The 19,021-nt window shown below is 61.7% G+C and overlaps 4 protein-coding genes across 18 annotated transcripts; 2 read left to right on the forward strand and 2 right to left on the reverse strand.

The window, feature by feature from the left end:
• Positions 1-522: 522 nt before the first annotated feature.
• Positions 523-3,487, forward strand: EGFL8 (EGF like domain multiple 8). Its single transcript, XM_058306536.2, has 9 exons — positions 523-629; positions 1,423-1,549; positions 1,789-1,911; positions 1,987-2,096; positions 2,181-2,276; positions 2,354-2,522; positions 2,608-2,689; positions 2,769-2,922; positions 3,104-3,487. The coding sequence occupies exons 2-9, from the start codon at positions 1,449-1,451 to the stop codon at positions 3,142-3,144; spliced, it is 876 nt and encodes a 291-aa protein (XP_058162519.1). The 5' UTR covers positions 523-629; positions 1,423-1,448; the 3' UTR covers positions 3,145-3,487.
• AGPAT1 (1-acylglycerol-3-phosphate O-acyltransferase 1) lies at positions 3,419-12,594 on the reverse strand. 13 transcript variants are annotated; one of them, XM_012522916.4, is made up of 7 exons: positions 12,380-12,594; positions 6,287-6,486; positions 5,950-6,083; positions 5,474-5,649; positions 5,223-5,321; positions 5,049-5,121; positions 3,419-4,656 (listed from the first exon to the last, which is right to left on the reverse strand). In XM_012522916.4, the coding sequence occupies exons 2-7, from the start codon at positions 6,475-6,477 to the stop codon at positions 4,472-4,474; spliced, it is 858 nt and encodes a 285-aa protein (XP_012378370.1). In that variant the 5' UTR covers positions 6,478-6,486; positions 12,380-12,594; the 3' UTR covers positions 3,419-4,471. The 13 variants fall into 13 exon arrangements, with proteins under 13 accessions (XP_012378370.1, XP_071074508.1, XP_071074507.1 ...); XM_071218407.1 differs by having other exon boundaries at positions 5,226-5,321; positions 12,380-12,589; XM_071218406.1 differs by lacking the exon at positions 12,380-12,594 and adding an exon at positions 8,602-10,946 and having other exon boundaries at positions 5,226-5,321.
• A 635-nt stretch (positions 12,595-13,229) lies between these two features.
• On the forward strand, positions 13,230-15,539 carry RNF5 (ring finger protein 5). Its single transcript, XM_004452409.5, has 6 exons — positions 13,230-13,489; positions 14,329-14,347; positions 14,443-14,555; positions 14,672-14,726; positions 14,806-14,896; positions 14,996-15,539. Exons 1-6 carry the CDS (start codon positions 13,350-13,352, stop codon positions 15,091-15,093), a joined length of 516 nt encoding a protein of 171 aa, XP_004452466.1. The 5' UTR covers positions 13,230-13,349; the 3' UTR covers positions 15,094-15,539.
• Positions 15,540-15,719: 180 nt separating this feature from the next.
• On the reverse strand, positions 15,720-18,729 carry AGER (advanced glycosylation end-product specific receptor). 3 transcript variants are annotated; one of them, XM_058306538.2, is made up of 11 exons: positions 18,507-18,729; positions 18,225-18,331; positions 17,951-18,143; positions 17,711-17,775; positions 17,528-17,615; positions 17,256-17,345; positions 17,002-17,132; positions 16,675-16,816; positions 16,351-16,377; positions 16,096-16,222; positions 15,720-15,977 (listed from the first exon to the last, which is right to left on the reverse strand). In XM_058306538.2, the coding sequence occupies exons 1-11, from the start codon at positions 18,646-18,648 to the stop codon at positions 15,881-15,883; spliced, it is 1,209 nt and encodes a 402-aa protein (XP_058162521.1). In that variant the 5' UTR covers positions 18,649-18,729; the 3' UTR covers positions 15,720-15,880. The 3 variants fall into 3 exon arrangements, with proteins under 3 accessions (XP_058162521.1, XP_058162520.1, XP_058162522.1); XM_058306537.2 differs by having other exon boundaries at positions 17,256-17,435; positions 18,507-18,726; XM_058306539.2 differs by lacking the exon at positions 17,256-17,345 and having other exon boundaries at positions 18,507-18,728.
• Positions 18,730-19,021: the final 292 nt, after the last annotated feature.

The following is a 19,021-nucleotide window of genomic DNA, read 5'->3' on the forward strand; positions in this document are numbered from 1 at the left end:
GGCTGGACAATGAGCCTCCTTTTCCTTGAAAGAAGGAATTTTGGCTGAGACAATAGGGCCCTGTCTGCCCTGGCATGAGGGGTGTGTGTGACTCAATCCTGTGCCTCCCCCCCCAAGCTCTAACAAATGCCATCGAGAGATGGGGGCAATTTTCCTTGGTGAGCTGGGCCACCTCCCTTGCCCAGCTGCCCTTTGGGATAACTTGTCCGTCTTTCTTAGCTCCTCTTGCCTCCTCTCCCATAACCTGCCCCAGCTTTTTCCTCTGCCAGCTCTAGCTCCCCCTCCCAGCCCCCATTTCTCCTCTAGTTTGGGGTGCCATAGGGGGACAAGGGGGCCTGGATGGTATAGAGCCAGTAGCCTCTGGCCACTGATACGGGGTCCAGAACTAGGGGACCTCAAAAGGCTGAGGAAGCTACTCCAGGGAGCCACCTGCTGGGGTGGGGGTTAGGGGAGTGGGACTTGGGGCCCCTGGACCAACCGGGCTGGGGCTAAGGGGGAGGCTGGTGGGCGGGGGCGGGAGGTGCCGGCTCTCTGGTCCAGCCCTCCTCTCCTTCCCGGCCCCACCCACCAGGCTGAGTGTTCCGCCGCTGAGGCTGGTCTGTCTGAGGTCTCCCAGGAGGGGCAGCCAGGTGGGGAGGCCGCGAGGGCTGGGAGGGGGGTGGGAATGTTGGGGGGGTGGGGTCCCTCCCTGCCCTCGGGCGGGGATGAGCTGGGGGCACGGCCTCCGTGAAGGGTGCAGGTGTGTGTCCTGGGTGTGTGGTGGTGTGAGCGAGTGATGGTGGCAGGAGCGTGTCCCCAGGCGCGCGGGCTGGTGAGGGGTCTGGAGGATGTTGGCTGCGTAGTGGTGTGTGTCCGGGGCCTGCTGGAGCGGGAGGGTGGCCTGGGGCGGGGTGGGGCTGCGTGTGCGCCTCCAGTTCATGTGCAGAGTCGGGCTGCACAGGCTGGAGCGTGTGGGGGGAGCGTGTCCTGGGGTGAGCCTGCGGTGCTGAGAGGGCCATGAAGTGAGGGGCGTGTGGGGTGAGCGTGCTGAATACACCAGCAGGTGTAGGTGGTCCTGGTGGCCAGTTCAGCGTGTGATCGCGAAGGCCCTGGCCCCAGGAGGGCAGCACACTGCTCCAGAAGGGGCTCGGCCCGGAGGTGCTGACCCTGCTCTAGGAGGGGCTCGGCCCGGAGGGGCTGACCCTGCTCTAGGAGGGGCTGGGCCCAGAGGGGTTACCCCTGCTGTTGGAGGGACTCGGCCCGGAGGGGCTGACCCTGCTCTAGGAGGGACTTGGCCTGGAGGTGCTGACCCTGCTCTAGAAGGGGCTTGACCCTGCTCTAGAAGGGGCTCGGCCCAGGAGGGGCTGACCCTGCTCTAGGAGGGGCTCTGCCCTGAGGGGCTGACCGTGAGCAGGGCCTCCTTTAACCTCTTCCTGCCTGCAGCCCTCAGAGTCTCGAGTCCAGGAGCGATGGGGCCCGGGGCTGAGCTGTGCGCCCTCGTAGGCGGACTCTCATTCCTCCTGCTACTGGTGCCAAGCCAGGGGGTCAAGGGTGGCTCCCTCAAGGAAAGGTGACAACAGAGGGGGTGGGGCCAGGGCTGAGGGCCTCACCGGGCCCTTGGCTGGGGCGGGGCTTCCCAGGGGACACCCAGGGGACACCGGGCTCTGGGCAGTTTAGAATGGGGGTGCGGGGCGGGCGCGCTCTGTCACTGGAGGGAGGGTGGGGCCTCAGCGGCGTCTTGGAGAAGCCGGTCCCAACTCCCCCGGGCTGGCCCACCAGTGTCTCCCCTCTCGCCCTGCGCGGGTGCAGTCAGGGGGTCTGCTCCAAGCAGACGCTGGTGGTCCCTCTCCGCTACAACGAGTCCTACAGCCAGGCGGTGCACAAGCCCTACCTGACCCTGTGCGCGGGACGGCGCGTCTGCAGCACCTACAGGTGAGGGCGGGTGCAGGGACCCCGGGGTCTCAGGAGGGCCCTGTACCCCAGGGGACTGAGCGGGGCGTGTTCCAGGACCACGTACCACACGGCCTGGAGGGAGGTGAGGCGGGACGTGCAGCAGACCCACGCCGTGTGCTGCCAGGGCTGGAGGAAGCCGCACCCCGGGGCGCTCACCTGTGAAGGTGAGGCTGGGTCTGGGGCCGTGGGGGAGGCCCCCTGCGGGGCGGGCCCGGTCCGCGCCTGTGACTCCCCTTCCTCCCGCCCAGCGGTCTGCGCCAAGCCCTGCCTGAACGGAGGCGTGTGCGTGCGGCCGGAGCAGTGCCGGTGCGCGCCCGGCTGGGGCGGGAAGCGCTGCCACGTGGGTGAGTCCGCGCGCCGCGCCTCCCCGGGGGCCGCGCCCGCCGCGCCGCCCGCTCAGCCCTCGCTCTCCCCCGACTAGACGTGGACGAGTGCCGGGCGGGCGTGGCCCTCTGCTCGCACCGCTGCCTCAACACGGCGGGCAGCTTCGCCTGCGGCTGTCCCCGCGGCCTGCTGCTGGGCCCCGACGGCCGCGCGTGCGTGGAGGGGGCCCCGAGGCCCCCGGGCGGCGCCGGCGTCCTCAGCGTGGCGGGGTGAGCGGCGGGGCCGGGGCCGGGGCCGGGGCGCGGGCGGTGGGGCGGCGGGCGGCGGGCGGCGGTCACGCGCCTCTGTCCTAGTGCGGGAGGCGCAGTCGGAGGAGCACGCGCTGCGGCGGGAGCTGGCCGAGCTGCGAGGGCGCCTGGAGCGGCTGGAGCAGGTGCGGGCCGGGGTGCCCGCGGGAGGCGGGGGGCGCCGCGCCCGCCGCCCCTGAGGCTGCTCTCCTTCCTCCTCCGTAGTGGGCGGGCCAGGCCGGGGCCTGGGTGCGCGCCGTGCTGCCCGTGCCGCCCGAGGAGCTGCGGCCCGAGCAGGTGGCGGAGCTGTGGGGCCGCGGTGACAGGATCGACTCTCTCAGCGACCAGGTCCTGCTGCTGGAGGAGAGGCTGGGTGCCTGTGAGTCACACGCCCCAGGCCTGGGCCTGCTCCAGCTCCAGCTCCCCCACCCCCAGAGGCCCCACCTCACCGGCCCTCTTCCCGGGGGCATGCCTCCAGCACAGGGTCCAGTGTTGGGTGACCCGGGGACCCACAGACTACAGCCAGCATAGTGCTCCTGCATCTCCTTGTCATTCACCAGGCTCCTGCGAAGACAACAGTCTGCGCCCCGATCGCAGATGAGGATCCTCTGCAGCACCCCTGCCCCCTAACTTATACAGAAACTGGACCCCTACTTCTCTGGGGTTGGCTGGCTGGGGAGCTGCTGCTAAGGCTGTCAGCCAGAGAGGCAACGCGAACCTGGGAGAGCAGAGGAAAGGGGGAAGGTGGCTGCTCCGGCCCCCCCCCCCCCCCCCCCCCCCCCCCCCCCCCGTCCTCCCGCCAGGGGCAGGTCTGGCTCACTTCCGCCAGGGCCAGGACTTCAGCCCCCCACAAATGCAGCCAGAAAGCACCCAGATCTCTCTCTCTCTTTATTCTCAGTTTCTTGCTGTCATCCAGGTAATTAATAAAAACCAACCACGCAAAACCGGGTCCCATCCTCTCCTTCTGTGCCCAGCCCACCTCCCTGATTAGGAGGCTGGGCCTGGGGTGGGAGGCAGGGCGGGGCTAATGCCACAGGGAGGAAATGAAAATTGGCCCAGAGAGGGGAAGCCTCCAAAGAAAAAGAAATAAATTAAAAGCCCTCCCGTCCCCTCAGCCAGGGTTCAGTGCCCTTCCCCAACTGCCCGGGGAACAGAAGCGAGGGCAGCACCTGCTGTCTGCCCCTTCCCCTTGTGTCTGGTCAGAATGGCACGGTGGGGCTGCAGGGGGCCAGGCAGGCCCAGGACCACGGAAGACCTGCACCACGGGGCGGGGGAAGTGGAGAAACGTGGAGACCAAACTGGCCCTGTGCATCCGGGAGTGTGTGCGGCCATGGGCGTCTGGCAAGGGCAGGGAGGAGACCTCTGAGTCTGCAGAGTCCAGCCCCCACTGGCGGGGGTCTCCACTGAGAGGGAGGGTGAAGGTACTGAGGAGGCTGTCCCCAGGAGGGCCTGGGAGGACTGGTCCAGGAGCTGGAAGTATCAGCTTCCAGCCACTGGGTGAGGAATCTTCCTTGTAAACGGAGGAGTCCACTGGGTCCGTGGACTCGAGGGGAGGAACCGTTCCACACAATGAGTAAGTCCACTGGCCAGTGTGGGCGCAGGGGGAGAGAGGACCACGCAGAAAGAGTGTCCACTGGGGATGGGACGGAGTGCTCCCCACCCTCGTACAGGCGCAGCCACGCGGGATGGGGGGGCAAGTGTTCACAGACTAGACGGCAGGAGGTGGGGCCGGGCTGGAGACTGCGCCGAGGCGAGAGAGCCCACGGGTGGGGGGAAGGGGCGGGGTGGCGCTGTATCCACACTCCCCTCCCAAGGCCGAGGTTCCCAGGAGGAGAACGGGTGGGGAGAGGAGGACAGGAGGAGGGCTCGGCCCTCTTCAGGGCCCACGGTTGGCAGATGCGGGGAGGACGGTGGGGTGGGTGGGGAGCTCAGAGCCCGGCATCACCCGGGCCCCCAGGCTTCTTCAGATGGTCGCCTCCGCCCCGGCCGTCGGCGGAGATTTCCCGGAAAACGGCGAGCATGGAGTGCCGGACTCTGTCGGCCAGCGCTGGGACTTCGCCTGGAGTCAGCCCTTCTGTGGGCACGGGGGGCAGCACCCGCACCTGACAGCGCCCTGCGGGAGGGGCGCCGTCAGGGCCCGAGGCCCTCTGCCCCCCAGGCCTCTGCCCACCGGTGGCCGTCCACTTTCTGCGGCACAGAGCTTTCTCAAGACCCCCATACAGAACCCCCGAGCCGCCTCTGCACCCCTCCAGCCCAGTGCTATTCACGATACACCTTCGCACATACAGGCCTTATTTTTCCCACTAGATAGCAGCAGCCTCTTGGAGGCCCCACAGGCATCTAGCAGGGTGCATTTCACGTGCGGCGGGTGCTTAGAAGTCCTTACTTCCCGATGCGGGGTCAGACTAGCGGTCCCGCGGCCTCCTCCCGGCTCTGCCATTCCACGCCCACCGCGGCCTGCCCCAGGGGCTGGCTCCCAGCCTCCCCCAGCCCCAGCGCCCTCACCTGAGGTGAAGCGGCGCTCCTTCTTGCAGTAGAAGTCTTGGTAGGAGGACATGACTATGGGCACGATGGGAACCTGGAGGGGAAGAGGCCATCAGCCCGCAGCTCCCCGCTGGCCCGCGCAGGCCTCTGCCTGGTGGGCGCTGGGAGGCTCGCGGCCGGAGGGGCAGGTCATACCACCTGGGCCTGCACGGCAAGGTGGAAGGCGCCGCGTTTGAAGGGCAGCATGGAGCCGTTGTGGTTTCTCGTTCCTTCAGGGAACACCCAGACCCGCACCTGGGGGGAGAGGCGGTCGAGGGAAACACACATGGGGCTCAGGCAGCGGCGCGGCGCCGAGATGGGCCCTACGGCCCCCCGGCCTGCAGGCCAGCCTGCTCACGGCTGTTCTCCGCCACGGGCCCCAAGCCCCCCCCTTCCCAAGGACTCACGTCCTGGGTGAGCAGCGTCTGGGCGACCTCGGACATGACGCTGATGGCGTCCCCTGTGCGCTTCCGGTCGATGAAGATGACGCCCGCCAGCCAGCAGGCCAGCCCGGCAGAGCCGGCCCACAGCAGCTCGCGCTTGGCGATGGGCACGCAGCGGCCTGGCAGCACCTCCATCATCCCTGCGCAGGGGTGGGGGGTCAGGGGGGAGTGGGCCTCCCCCAGGTCGTCACCCATCCTTCTAGGGACTGAGACCAGGAAACGGGGAGATGGGAGGGGAGCCCCGCGAGGAGGGGAGGGTGACTGCAGGGGGACGCACCTGCTTCCGAGGGCAGGCCTAGCCTGGGGAAAGAAGGCCCAGGAGGAAGCCGGGCGCAAGCCCTCGGAGGAGGGGGCGTCGAGGACCTCTAGGGGAGGGGTGCTGCGGAAGGGTCTGGGAGGGAGGGCGCGGCTGGGGAGGTGGGCCCCGTGCGGGGTCTCACCAAGCAGGTCCAGGGAGCTCTGGTGGTTGGAGACGACGACGTAGGGCTGGGAGGGGGGGAAGTGGTGGGCCCCTCGCACCTCCACCCGGATCCCGTACAGGTATTTGATGTGGAGCAGCATCAGGCGCAAGATCCTGCGGGAGCACAGCGGGGGCTCCAGGGGGTGGTCTAGCACCCGCCCCGGCCCTCCCACCGGCCCCCTGTCCCGGGGCGTCTGGGCAGCCTTCTCCTGCTTCCTGGTTTCCTGGTCCCTGGGCTCTCGCCGTCCCCTCCTCCCCCAGCTCACAGCTCACTCCTGACCCTTGGGGACGGTCGTCCCTGCAACCCCCCTGCTCACTTCATGTTCTCGACGTTGCGTCCTCGCACGGCACACACGGGGATGGCGAGCACAGCCAAGAAGAGGATCCAGCCGTTGTAGAAGGCCATCTTGAAGAAGTACTTGGCGCTGGGGCTCCAGAACCACAGGGCGGGCAGCAGGAAGAGCAGCAGCAGGGACAGCGCCGTCCACGCCCCTGGCCACAGCTCCATTCTGGCCACCTGCAGCGGCGGGAGAGGACGGTGGGCCTCATCCCCAGACAGGCGCGGGGTGGGCAAGGCGCAGAAGGCAGGGTCGGGGGGACTATGAGGACAGGCTGGGGACACGGGACGGGGACAGGGCTTCTGACACCTTCCCAGGTAGCCTCTCCAGGACGGGGAGCCCCCGCTCTCTCCAGACGGGCCAGCCCACGACTCGCAGACCCGTGCTCCCACCAGCACGATCACCGCGGTAACGAAAGCGAGCACTCAGAGCTGGTAAGGGTCTTATAATAGCAGCCTACACCTGCGCTGCCCAGCGTGGTAGCCGCCAGCCACGCGTGGCCACTGTGCACTGGAACATAGCGAGACCGAATCGACAAGTGCTGTAAGGGTAAACTACACATAGGATTTCAAAGGCTTAAATGGAAAACGTCCCATTAATAATGTTGCATACTGACTACATGTTCAAATGACCATCTTTGGGTATAATGGCTTAAGTTAAAGTATATTATTAAAATTAACTTCACTTGTTTCTTTTTTAACGTGGCTACCAGAAAATTAAAAATTACCTATGTGACTCACATTCTACTTCTGCTGGACAGCGCTTGTCTCTACACTATGTTCAATAACCTATGAAATACTATTATTTACATTTCACAGGAAATAGGCTCAGAGAGGTTAAAAAACTTCCTGAGGCCATACAGCTCCTAAGAGACAGCCCTAGATTAAACCTAAGCAGCTTGTGCGCCTACCCAATGGGATATGCTGCTGCATACCCACACCCAGCGGACGGCAGGTAGTGAGGGTGGTAAAACACCCACAGGCACACACCCAACAGCCGACTGGCTCATGGTTATGCAAAAACCGATACAGCTGCACACATGCCCACTGCCAGGGATTGAACTTGCGACCTCAAACTAGGGAAGCCAGCGCTCAACCCAAGCCACATCGGCTGCCCTAAGTTGGTTTTATCGTTTGTTTGCTTGTTTGTTTTTGTTTTAAAGAGGCACCAGGAAACGAACCCAGGACCTCCCATGTGGGAAGCAGGTGCTCAACTGCTTGAGCCACATCCACTCTCCCATATAGGCACTTTTGCCATGATACCTGGTGAGTGATGAAGGAATGTAAACGCATATCTAGAAAAACCCGGTGGCTCCCCCATTGCCAGAAAAACCCACGGATAGCCCCAGAGTAGGCACCGCAGCACCGACAGACGCACCGACAGACGCACAACCCTACCATCCCTGTCCCTCCCTTCCAGTGACACTGGAGGTGACCTGGCCAGGCAGGCACGGCGTGCGAGGCTCCACCAAGTGGAAAGTAGGGGGCAGAGAGTAAAAGGGCCGTCACGCCACCGCCCTGGAAGAGGACAGGGCTTGGGGAAGAGGTGCAGCATGCAGACCCCGACTTCCGGCGCCGCCTCCTTCCTCCATCCCGCCTGGCTGCTGGGGTTAGGGGCACGGGTCACAACCAGGGTGTTCAGGCAAGAGCCTGTCACGCCCCCAGGGCACAGGCGCTCCCTTCTGATGGCAGCAACGGCTCCGTCAAGGCAAGCCCGTTGCCACGGGTGAGGGTGCCAGACGCCGCCAGCTCTAAAACCCCAGGAATTTGGAGCTACCCCTTGCCCATTGTCCCCGCAAGCTCAGATCAGCACTGTTGCTCCTCTGGACTGCTGGAAACAGGCGCTGGACTCTTACGCTCCAGTACACCTTCCATGGGGCAATCAGCGCGGTTTCTCTGTAACACAAATCTGAACGCGTTTTCCGGTCTAGCCCAGAGGCTTTTCTTGACGAGCTGACTTCTGCTGACATCTTTGGCCACATGCCCACAAAAGTTTTTTGTTATTGTTCCGATCACTCTGCTTTGCTTCAGATCCTCAGACACACCACGATCTTTCACGCACCTGTGCCTTGGACATGCCGTTCCCGTCACCGGGACGCCCTTCCTGCTCTTCGCCTTCCTCACACAGCACAGTGCCACATTCCAGGACTTCTGAACCCCTCCAGGCCTGTGTTCTCGATGCGCTTTTTCCTTCACCAGTGTTTCCTCAAAGCACGGTCCCCGACCAGCAGCATCAGAACCACCTGGGAACATGCTAGCATGCAAATTCTCGGACCTTACTTCCCTTGCACCTACTGAGTCAGAAATTCTGGGCACTGGAGGAGCAGAGGTGGCTCAAGTGGTTGAGTGCCTGCTTCCCACACGGGAGGTTCCGGGTTCGGTTCTTGGTGTCTCCCAAAAAGACATAAACAACAAGCAAAACAAAGGAGAAAAAGCAACTCAGAGAAGCCGACGTGTCTCAGCGGTTGAGCGCAGGCTTCCCACATAGGATGTCCCAGGTTCAACTTCCTGGCACCCGGTACCAAAGGGAAAAAAAAATTCTGGGCACTGGGCTCAGAAATCTGTTTTAGCCAGCCCTCCAGGTGTGTCTGAACTACTGAGGATGTGGTACCCCACTGTGGAACTGCTCGCTGGCACGTCTTTCCCTCCCGAGGCTGTAAGCGGCTTGAGGACAAGGACTCTGCCTCATCCCCCATGCCCCGGGCAGTGGGAGGTACAGCAGGCATCTCATAAACATTGGCTAACAGATTATAAGGCTGTACACACACCCACACACCCACAGTCAACGACAAAGAAGGCGGTTCTAATCATGAATAAGACAACTACACCTCTAAGGAAATATTAACCAAGAAAAGAAAAGGCACCAAGGACGCCAGGAACATGCCAAGCCCGAGAGGACCTAGGAGGAAGCGATTCCAGATATATGCATACATCACACGGCCATAGTGAAGGCAGAGTGACAATGAGGAAGACGACACCTGTCATTTCACACACAAGAGACACTCGGCACGGGGAGCAACATGCCCCAGGGAAAGAACACGCTGCTGTCATCACACAGATGCCAGCAGTGCCACAGTGAGGTGGCTGATAGTGTTCACAAGCAAAAGAAGGCGATGGGGCACTGGGGCTTGCCCTGCGGCGCGCACTGACTCCATGGACACAGACTACACAACCACTATGGAGATGTGCGTGAGGAGGCCAGGGAGGTCGGCAAGGGAAGGCATATGGGATGGTTCTTTGGGGACAGGGAGGCCCAGTTACAGAATAATCCAAGAACAGAGTAGAATAATCCAAGAATTTATGAACAGTGGCATGCTGATGGGTTAACCAGCGTGTGTCTCGCAAGATATACTGCCAACCAAAGTATGATAGGATGTACAGCCACAGCACACATGCTATGGACATGTCACACCAGTGCATCATGAGGACACACATGTGCAGCGTGCCTGGGAAAAACCAAACAGGCGGGTAGGATCACATCAGTGTGCACTCTGCAGCCAAGCCACGGGATCCCACACAGGAACATTACAGCACGGACCATAGGCACGAAAGGTGAGTCCAAAAGAAGGTGTAATTTTCACATGCTAAAGTAAACATGCAAAAACCTAACATGGGCAAGTACCAGGACCTACATAATAGATGCGATACATGGAAACACACACAGATGCATTATATGAACACGTCGAAACTGGATGAGAGACATGGGACACAAGGCACGCGGATGGGCCATTCTGATGGAAAGCATCCTTCCTCTAGAACTCGTGGTTAACATAGGACAAGAGAGCTGCACACCAGCCATTCAATACGTCAAAGGCATACAAACTCATGTAGAACACACCGCCCCATACAAGGCATTTGTGTCAGGTCTGGCTCAGCAGGGAAGCCACTGACAAACAAGAGGTCCTGTTCCTAGATGGAAACAGAGAGGCGTCTGAGGACATTCCTAAGAAGCCAATTCCCCTGGAAGGAGGAGGACAGTGACCCTCAGCACCCCCCCTGCCCCCCAGAGTCACATGAGGTGGAAGAGCAGGAAGAGGAACTGGGGAAGGCGTAGAATTCCCTCTGCAGAATTTCCTGCCCACCCCCAGTCCCAAATTCAAAGGATGCCCATCTCTCCTCTCTCCCTGTCTCTTCCACTCCTCCATCCTTTCTCCCTCCCAGGCCCCCTCTCCTTTCCCTAGGAATCCTCTTCCCAGTCGGCCCGCAGCCTTTCCCCAGCAACCCTCTTCCCCAGTCGGCCCTCCCAGACCCAATTTCTCCCCAACCCCTCATCCACGACCCTTTTAGAATCCTCCTCCCTCCTCCTCCCGTCCCTTTCCCGCCCCCACCTCAGTGGGGTGGGGGGCCTGGGGGGCCGGCCCCCTCCCCAGCCAGGCTGCGGCAGCGGTGGTGGCGGCTGGTTGTGTCTCTGCCTCTGTCGGGGTGTCGGTGCCAAAGGGGCGACGGGATTTGGGGGTGTCCTAGCCTCGGCCGCTGGAGGGGAGGTGGGAGTGGGAGGCTGGGCCCATAGCGGTAGGAATAGTGGGGGGTTGCCCCCCAGCTCCCTCCCGCCCGCCCTTCCTTCCTGCTGGCTCTCTCCGAGGGCTGGGGCCGCTGCTGCCGCTATCCCCCTACCCCTCCCCAACGCCCGCTAGTTTCCGGGGCTGGCCAGGAAGTAGGGGGCGGTGATGGGCGGCCTGTTTTGCCAATCGCTTCCCAGGGATGCAGGCATCTCCTCCCCACTTCGGCCACTCTCCTCCTGCTAGCTCCGCCCGCAGGAGCTCAGCTGGGCCCTTCCCCTCTCCCGCTCCAGCTGCATCTCTTTTTCTCCAGCCCCTCTGACAGCCCACCGCTCTGGGTCGCTTGGCGCTCTAGGCCTTCCTCGACCCCTTCTTCTCAGTCTCCATCAGATCTCTTACTTTCATTTTTACTCGGTCGTCTTCCCGTTTCCCGTCTTAATTCCTGTACCTACTCTTTATACCTGCTGCTTATTCCCTCCAACAACTATTGTCCAAGACCCCTTTTCCTATTCTTCATTCGATCTCAAACATTTAAGCCAAGCACCGAATTCTGCCCCTTTCTTCTTCTCTTCAGGGCTCTATCTCTCCCCACCTCATCCTCCAGTCCTCTGGCCTGGTCTTTTCCCCCTCCACTATCTGCCAGCTGTCCAGTTCCTCCACTCTCTGGCCCTCTTTCCGCTCCTTTCCCGTCCCTACTGTTTAATCTCAACACTTTTCTTTCCTAGTTTCTATTTTCCTGTCAGTCTCCTCACCCAAGCTGAGACAACCCTTCCCTGCCCGCCCCCAACAAAGAATCTGGGAACGTGTTTTCTTCCAATAGAAGTTGGGCATTGGGGGTCCCTCCTGTAAAAAAAAAAAAAAGTGGGGGAGAATGCTGATTGTTGTGGAACGAGCACCCCTCCTTAATTTTGTAGCCATGTGTCTAACTCCCTCTCGGGCAGCTGCAATTCTCTTCCCCAAACCCCCGTCATCTATCTCTTTAGGATATGCCTATCCCTCTTCCTTCATCTCCACCACTCTCAGTATCTTTTTTCCTTAGGTCTCGTGAATCTTTACTTCCCCTGTCCTCTAGGCATCCCCAGCTTCTCACCTCTCCTCACTCTTGAGTCAAGTGGTACCTTTAATTGGGGTGTTGCTGAACTGCCCTCAGCCAGCACCTGCTTCCTGCCTCCAGACACACCTTTGCCCCACAGGAATTTACATGCCCTGGGGAAGAGGATGTGTAAAGAACACAGTTAGTGGAAGAACTGTTACCAAGCCCTGCTCCTTGGGCCACAGTGAGGAAAGGCCCAAGCTCTGAAGCAGCTCGCCCAAGTCCCAGGGGTCCAGCCCAGGAGGAAGACCCCAGTTCTGCGGGACAAGCGACAAGAAGGAAGGGGCGGGTCTAACCCATTCCACCGCGTGGCACCTGAAAAGGGGAGGGCCTTGCCCTATCTACACCCACTCGCAAAAGGGTGGAGCCAGGCCTTTTCCGCCCTTAAGGTTTAAAACCGAGTCGAGGTCAACTCTGCTCGACTGAGCCACATTAAAAAGGGCGTGGGCCTTGGCGCAGCTCTGTTCTGTAAATCACCTACAAGGGGGCGGGCTGAGCCGTCCAGCCGAGGGAGACGGGTTACCACCAGCGCCCCAGACCGGTGCTCGCAACATCCAAACGGCGGGCTAAGTCCAGTTCTGCTCCCTTCTTAACTAAGCGGGAGAGGCGGGCCCAAGTTCTGCTCTCTACGTCATCGAAGGAGGCCGGAGCCATTTTGAACCCTGAGACCCTAGGTTTGCCCCCCTTTTGCGAGCCCTTTGCGGGCTTTCTAGATCTCCACCAATCGGGTGCGAAAGAAATGGCCCAATCAGCCGAGAGAGTTCACGCCCCGGGGACCCGGATGAGGCCGAGCCGAGGCCTTTGACCCCTAAGCCCCGCCAATCGTAGAGCAGTCACTATGGCGACAAGGGAGCGAGGCGAAGGGGTGGGGCCAAAGAAGGCTCAACCCTCCTGGGGGTTGGCCCACCCTTTCCCGCCGCGTGCTGCGCATGTGCATTTGGCTTAGCCTCCATTTTCCGGCCTTGTTCTAGCCAATCAATTGCTTTGGAGCTCTAAGCTCCAATGTCCAATAGGAACCTCTGAAAGAGGAAGTGAAGGAAAGAAAGGGATTTAGAGCTGGGCGAGGCCTAATTTAGTCCCGAGCCAATTACTCTGGCCTTTGGTTATGACTGGCAGCTCCTCAGACGAATAAAAACCTTCCTGGCCGGGCGGGGGCCCGGGCATATCGGCTCGTTACCAGTCCCGTGGCTTGGCATACGGACTCTGCCTGTGCCGACCAATAGTAATTGTGCAAGGGCAGGACCGCGCAAGCCGCCTTCCGCCCCCACCCTTCGGCGCCGTGTTTTCCTTTGAACCCTGTGTGATTGGCAGCCACTCAGACCAATAGTGATTAAAAACCCTTGAAGCCTGCTCAAAGATCGCGGGCAGGAGGCGGTGTCACGTTTGTTGGGGTTTGTGTATGTGTGTTTGGGGGGACTGACGGGGTACTCGGGGGCGAAACAGAATTGGCCATGGCAGAAGCAGAGGAGGAGGACGGGGGCCCCGAAGGGCCAAACCGCGAGCGGGGCGGGGCGGGCGCGACCTTCGAATGTAATATATGCCTGGAGACTGCTCGGGAAGCTGTGGTCGGTGTGTGTGGCCACCTGTTCTGGTGAGAACCGGGGAGCGGGGACGGAAGGGGTGGGGCTCACCTCTCCTGGGAAGGCTGGAACTGGGGGGCGGGTGGTACCCGATAAACACACAGATGATCGGACTGCCCATTCCCAGAGGTGAGGCCCGAGGAGGGGTACAGATACCCCTTCGGGTTTGTGTAGGTGGGATGGTTACGTCTAGACAGACGAGATGTGCGGAAAGGAGAGTGCAGACGAACTAGGAGCTGGGACGGGGCACACCTGTGAGACCGGAGTCACCTGTCTTAGGTGTACAGGTGGAAACGGATGAGAGCGAAAGTTAGGTTAGGCACGCTTTGGTTGGATATGGGAGACCCAGGGAATGTGGGATCACATTCCTGGTTAGGAATGATATGACATACCTGGGGACGAGGGCACCGTGGAGGTGCAGCCCTAAAAGTTAAAAGGTGGAAATAGAGATTTTATTGGGTCTGGAAGTGAGAGGAAAAAGAATTATAGGGATAAGTGCTAGTAAAAAGGGTTTGATTTGAGAGTGAGGGGCAAGGATGGGGCTGGAACTTGAAAGAAGAGAACTGGAAATTAAGTCAAAAAGCAGAGAAAGGAGAGATGAGTGTTTGTGACCGATGGGGTGGGAAGAGGGTTGAGGGATGAATGGATGAATGGATGAATGGAACTTTAGGTGTTAGAAGATCAGAGAAGCAGGAGGGCCAAATTGGCTGGTGTGATAAAGGTTGTGGAAAGTATGAAAAGAAATAGCAGGTAATATCTGGGAAGAGGAGTGAAATGGAACTCTGCATTCTGGAATCTGTGTTTCTCTTTTCTGTTGCTAGTTTGACTTCTTTTTTTCCTCCCCATCCAGTTGGCCCTGTCTTCACCAGGTGCGTACTCAGGAGATGAAGAGGGAAATGGGGAGGTCTGAGGAGCTGGAAGATCCTCCTGTGTACTGGAAACCACATCATTTTTTTCCCCCCAGTGGCTGGAGACCCGGCCAGAGCGGCAAGAGTGCCCAGTGTGTAAAGCTGGGATCAGCAGAGAGAATGTTGTCCCACTTTATGGGCGAGGGAGCCAAAAGCCCCAAGATCCCAGGTGAGAGAAGGGAGGTGGTGCTGAGGAAAGGTCAATTTTTTTTTTTGTCCTGGGAGGGGTGGGTGGGTGGAAGAGTAGAAGAGAAAATTCCCAGCCTTATTCCCTCTCTTCTTCAGGTTGAAAACTCCACCCCGTCCCCAGGGCCACCGACCAGCTCCAGAGAGCAGAGAGGTGAGTATCCTTGCCTGACCCTGTCCCTTCCATGCCAGAACCTTGCTGGGTCTGCCTCTGACTTTCTTCCCCTCCTCAGGGATTCCAGTCATTCGGCGATACCGGGGGCTTTCCCTTCGGCTTCTTCACCACCGTCTTCAGTACCCACGAGCCTTTCCGTCGGGGGACAGGTAAGAGCCTTCTCTCCCCCCGTGCTACCAGGGAGCTCTCTGCATCCCCCCATGGCCCAGGAGTGGGCGCTTCTTCCACAACTCTCCTCTCTCCCACAGGTGTGGATCTGGGACAGGGTCACCCAGCCTCCAGTTGGCAGGACTCCCTCTTCCTGTTTCTCGCCATCTTCTTCTTTTTCTGGCTGCTAAGTATTTGAGCTGTGTCTCCTTCTTGCCCACCTTCAGCCAGAGGAGAATCAGTACTGGGGGTCCCTCCTTACTCCTGGACCTTCCAGCTCCTCCATTTCTGTTGGCCAAACCTGGCCACTCATGGGGAGGGTGTGGGGAGGAGTGACTCCAGTGCCTGGGATGGGACAGCCTCTGCTCTAAACTCTTCTCTCAGTGGCATCATTAACTCCCAGCCCTGGGGGAAGAGGGCAGACCGAAGAGAAGGTTTTTCCCCTCTCCTAATCCTTGCTTTCCTCCATATTTATTGATCTGATGCTGGGCAAATCTGTCTCTGACTCTCCCCTACTCTCCCCTTGTTGATTTAATTTAATTTTTCTCTCCCCAGTGTCTAACATGGGTTCTGATTCTAAGCGCCTCCTCCCGCTCACAACCTCGTTTATTACAAATTCAATAAAAAAAAAAGAGGTAAAACACATTGGTGGGCACTCTTCCCTACTCCTTCCTTCCCTTCTCCTTCCAGGACAGGAGCATCATGTCCCCAACTTGAGTAGACGTCTGGTGTGGTATGGGAAGCCTGGGGAGAGCCCCTGCCCTCCAAGGCTGTGAAGCACGCAGGGGACGGGGGCGCCACATATGCACACACGAGCACACGGGACAAGATGTGTCGGGCCTTTACTCATCACGGCCTGAGGGGGTCCCTGGTGGTAGAAGAAGGTTTGGCGAGGCGGGGTAGAGATTGTACAAGGGAGAGCTGGGCCGGGGCCAGCACGTGGAGGGGGGTGAAGAAAGGGGGGCCGAGGGGTGGGTTCTGGCCCCTCAAGGCCCCCCCGCACTGCCCTCGGCTGCCTCCGGCTCCTCGGCCTGATGGAGCTCTGCGCGCTCCTCCGCCTCCTCCTGGGTTTCTGGGGCCTTCCTGGGGAGGAAGACGTGGAAGAGCTCTGCACCGCCGTCCCTAGCCCTCCACCCTTACACCCCAGGCCCCTTGCTGCCTGCCAGCCCCACGTCTGGCTTGCCCGGCTTTGCCCACTCACCTCTCCTGCCCTCGGTGTTGCCGCCTTCGCCATACGATGACCCCAATGAGCAGGGCGGCCGTCCCCACGCCTCCCAGGATCCCCAGGGCCAGGGCTAGAGTTCCCAGCCCTGACTCCCCGACAGAGCCTGCCGGGGGAGGAGCAGAACTGAGGGCCCGGCCCCCGCCACCTGCCTCTCTCGCTGGCCATTTCCCCCCAGCCGCCGTCTGGGGGTCCGTGTGCCTCTGCTTCTCTCTGACCTTGTCCACCCCTCACCTGCGTTCATCCCGTCCTCTCCTGTTTCTGGAAGACAAAGTTGGAGCAAGTCAGAAGAGAAGGCGGCGTCTGGGGGGAGGCCTGTCCTGTGGGAGCCCGTCAGAGTGGCTCTCCCTTTCTTCAGGACAGAGGGGAGGGCTCCTTTCCGGGTGGGGCTGCCTTGGCAGGGTTGGGGTGGGGCGAAGCAGGCCTGGGTGTGGGCGCACCAAGGGAGGGGATGGGTGGCTCCTGGGGACCGTGGGAACTGCAGGGGACTGACGCCTCCACGGCCCCTCGCCAGCCGCGGGTCTCCGGGATTGGGCTCTGGGCGGGAGGGCTCCTCACCGATGATGCGGACGCTGACAGTGGGGCTCTCCTGGGGCCCGTGCCTGGGGTGGGTGGCCACACAGCTGTAGGTCCCCTGGTCCTGAGGCCCCGCCTCAGGAAGCAGCAGCACGGGGCTCGAGGGAAGGGGCAGGGGCACGCCCTGGTGGGGGAAGCGGGACCGGAGACTGACAAAACCCCTCTCCATACACCCCCCCCATGCCCTCAGACACCTCCGCCCTCCTCCCCGGCCCCTGCGCCGGCCTCCCCCTCGGTTAGCCCCTGCCTGCCTCCTACTCGCCAGTTACGTGGGTCTCCACCTCTTGGCCCCCTCTCCAGGCCACTCACATCCTTGATCCAGTGGATCTGAGGCGGGGGCTGGGCAGGGGCCTCACAGGTCAGGGTCACGGTCTCACCAGGAGCTACTGCTCCGCCTTCCGGCTCCACCACCAGCTGGACCTCCTCCAGGGGCACGGGCTCTGGGGGTGGGGAGTCGCACCTCTGAGTGGTCCCAGTGGCCATGGCCTTGACCCCGCTCTCCCTGAGGGCCATACTTCCAGAACACGCTTGCCCGAGCTTGGGCTCCCCAGCTCCACGCTCACCCCAGACACTGGGCTGCACGGGGGCCGTGTGCAGGGCTCGACGCCGGGGGAGCCGCGGGCTGAAGCTGCAGGAGAAGCTGGGGCGGGCGGCTGCCCGGGTTGGGGTCACCGTCAGCTCTGACTGGACGGTAAAGAGCCCTGTCTCGGGCTGTCTCCTGATCTCTTCCTTCACGGCCACCCCTGGCGGTCAGGAGAGGACAAGGCGAGACATTCCGAGGTGGGTGTGGGAGAGGAGGCGGAGGAAGCAGCTGGGAGCGGGACCTGGAACTCACCTTTCCCGTCAGGTAGTAGAGGCTTCCCGTCCAAGTGCCAGCTGAGAGTGCCTGCAGGGTAGCCCCCCTCGGACACACACGTGCCCACCTGGAGAAAGAGTGACCGCATCACCCTTGGGAACCGTCGTGGGTGCGCAGCCACACTCCCCGTCATAGGGCCCATCGCCTCTCTTCCTTCAGTACCTTACTGGGGACACCAGCCGTGAGTTCAGAAGCGGGATCTATAATTACTGGTTTCCCAGGAATCTCTGAAGGAGGGAAAGAAAATCCAGTCAGGGGCTGCAGCTCCAAAGGTTCTCAGCCCAGGTGGGGGAACGGGGACGCAGAAGTCAGGTCCTCGCACGCCGGGGCCAAGGGGTCGAGGGGTGGGTGGAGGCGTTTCCTAGCCGAGAGGCGGGCCTCGGAGCAGGCCTGGGCCCTTACGGTAGACCCGGACTCTGTAGTTGGACTTGGTCTCCTTCCCGTGCCGGCTGGTCGCCCGGCACCGGAAGGTGCCCTCATCCTGGACCCCGACGGCTGGCAGGAGGAGGGAGCCGTTGAGGAGGACGCGCGCCACGCTGTCCCAGGAGTCGCCTTGGGGAGACAGGACCTTCCACGCTTCCGTCCGGCCTGTGTTCTGAGGGCAGAGGAGGGGTGCCCTGCGGTGAGGCGGGAAGGGCGGGCAGGGCGCTCGTCGGGCGCTCGGGAACTTGCTTACCAGTTTCCATTCCAGCTGCTGGGGCGGCTTCCTGGGGGCGCCCTTGCAGTCCAGCACCAGCGGCTGCCCGATCCTGGCCGTGATGTTCTGAGCACCTCCGGCCGCGCCTGGGAGACAGCAGCGTGCTGGAGGCGCCGGAGGGCGGGGGCCTGGTGCGCTCAGGGCAGGATAGTGTGGGAGCCTGGGACGCAGGGCCCAGGGCCAGGGAAATGCTGGGGAGCCCTGGGGGTGAGCTCTGCAGGGAAGAAGGGGGGTGGGGGGGGCAGCAGGGCAGTAGCTCACCCCACAGACCAAGGACCAGCACCCAGGCGCTGGCCGCTGCCCCTACTGCCATCCTGCTTCCTTGCCAGGCTCCGGGCTCTGTCCCTCTCACTGCCGGGGCTGCCGCCCTAGGTGGGGCTAGCACCCTGTCCCCTGCCCCCATCTCCCCATCCTGTCTCGTCACGGGGAATGCTAGGAATTCCTGCTTCTCGGACAAGAGTCCTTCAGGTACTAGGACAAACGATTACTCACGCCTGCCCCCTGCACCGCCAGCCTCCGGCTGCACGGCCGGGGGCGGGGCTGCCCCTTCGTGAGGCGCCCATCCCCGCCAGACCCCACTAGCAGGGCCTAGCCCTGTGGTCCATCCCTCCGTCCCCGCAGGCCTGCCTGGGCGACGGCTGGAGCCCCATCTTGCCTGGCAAGGTTGCTAGGCAACGGGCCAGCCAGGCCTCGGCTCCCCGTGGGGAGGGAAGGGCGAGCTGTGGCGCCCGGGAAGGAGGAGAAGGGCAGTCGGGTGCAACTTCTTTTCCTGAAAA

The sequence above is a fragment of the Dasypus novemcinctus genome, chromosome 11, assembly GCF_030445035.2.
Source record: "Dasypus novemcinctus isolate mDasNov1 chromosome 11, mDasNov1.1.hap2, whole genome shotgun sequence".
In the NCBI taxonomy this organism is placed as follows: domain Eukaryota; kingdom Metazoa; phylum Chordata; class Mammalia; order Cingulata; family Dasypodidae; genus Dasypus; species Dasypus novemcinctus.

Bases quoted from the DNA above. Each gene is read 5' to 3' on its own strand.
- EGFL8 (XM_058306536.2), top strand. From the start codon at position 1,449: ATGGGGCCCGGGGCTGAGCTGTGCGCCCTCGTAGGCGGACTCTCATTC. The intron at 1,912-1,986 runs GTGAGGGCGGGT...GGCGTGTTCCAG, and splicing joins CGCGTCTGCAGCACCTACAG to GACCACGTACCACACGGCCT. The intron at 2,277-2,353 runs GTGAGTCCGCGC...TCCCCCGACTAG, and splicing joins CGGGAAGCGCTGCCACGTGG to ACGTGGACGAGTGCCGGGCG.
- AGPAT1 (XM_012522912.4), bottom strand. The intron at 6,084-6,286 runs GTGAGCAGGGGG...GTGCTCCCGCAG, and splicing joins CGCAACGTCGAGAACATGAA to GATCTTGCGCCTGATGCTGC. The intron at 5,122-5,222 runs GTATGACCTGCC...CTTCCCCTCCAG, and splicing joins TTGCCGTGCAGGCCCAGGTG to GTTCCCATCGTGCCCATAGT.
- RNF5 (XM_004452409.5), top strand. From the start codon at position 13,350: ATGGCAGAAGCAGAGGAGGAGGACGGGGGCCCCGAAGGGCCAAACCGC. The intron at 14,727-14,805 runs GTGAGTATCCTT...TCCCCTCCTCAG, and splicing joins CAGCTCCAGAGAGCAGAGAG to GGATTCCAGTCATTCGGCGA. The intron at 14,897-14,995 runs GTAAGAGCCTTC...TCTCTCCCACAG, and splicing joins GCCTTTCCGTCGGGGGACAG to GTGTGGATCTGGGACAGGGT.
- AGER (XM_058306537.2), bottom strand. From the start codon at position 18,648: ATGGGGGCAGGGGACAGGGTGCTAGCCCCACCTAGGGCGGCAGCCCCG. The intron at 18,332-18,506 runs GTGAGCTACTGC...GCTGTCTCCCAG, and splicing joins GCTGGTCCTTGGTCTGTGGG to GCGCGGCCGGAGGTGCTCAG. The intron at 17,616-17,710 runs GTACTGAAGGAA...CTCTTTCTCCAG, and splicing joins CGGCTGGTGTCCCCAGTAAG to GTGGGCACGTGTGTGTCCGA.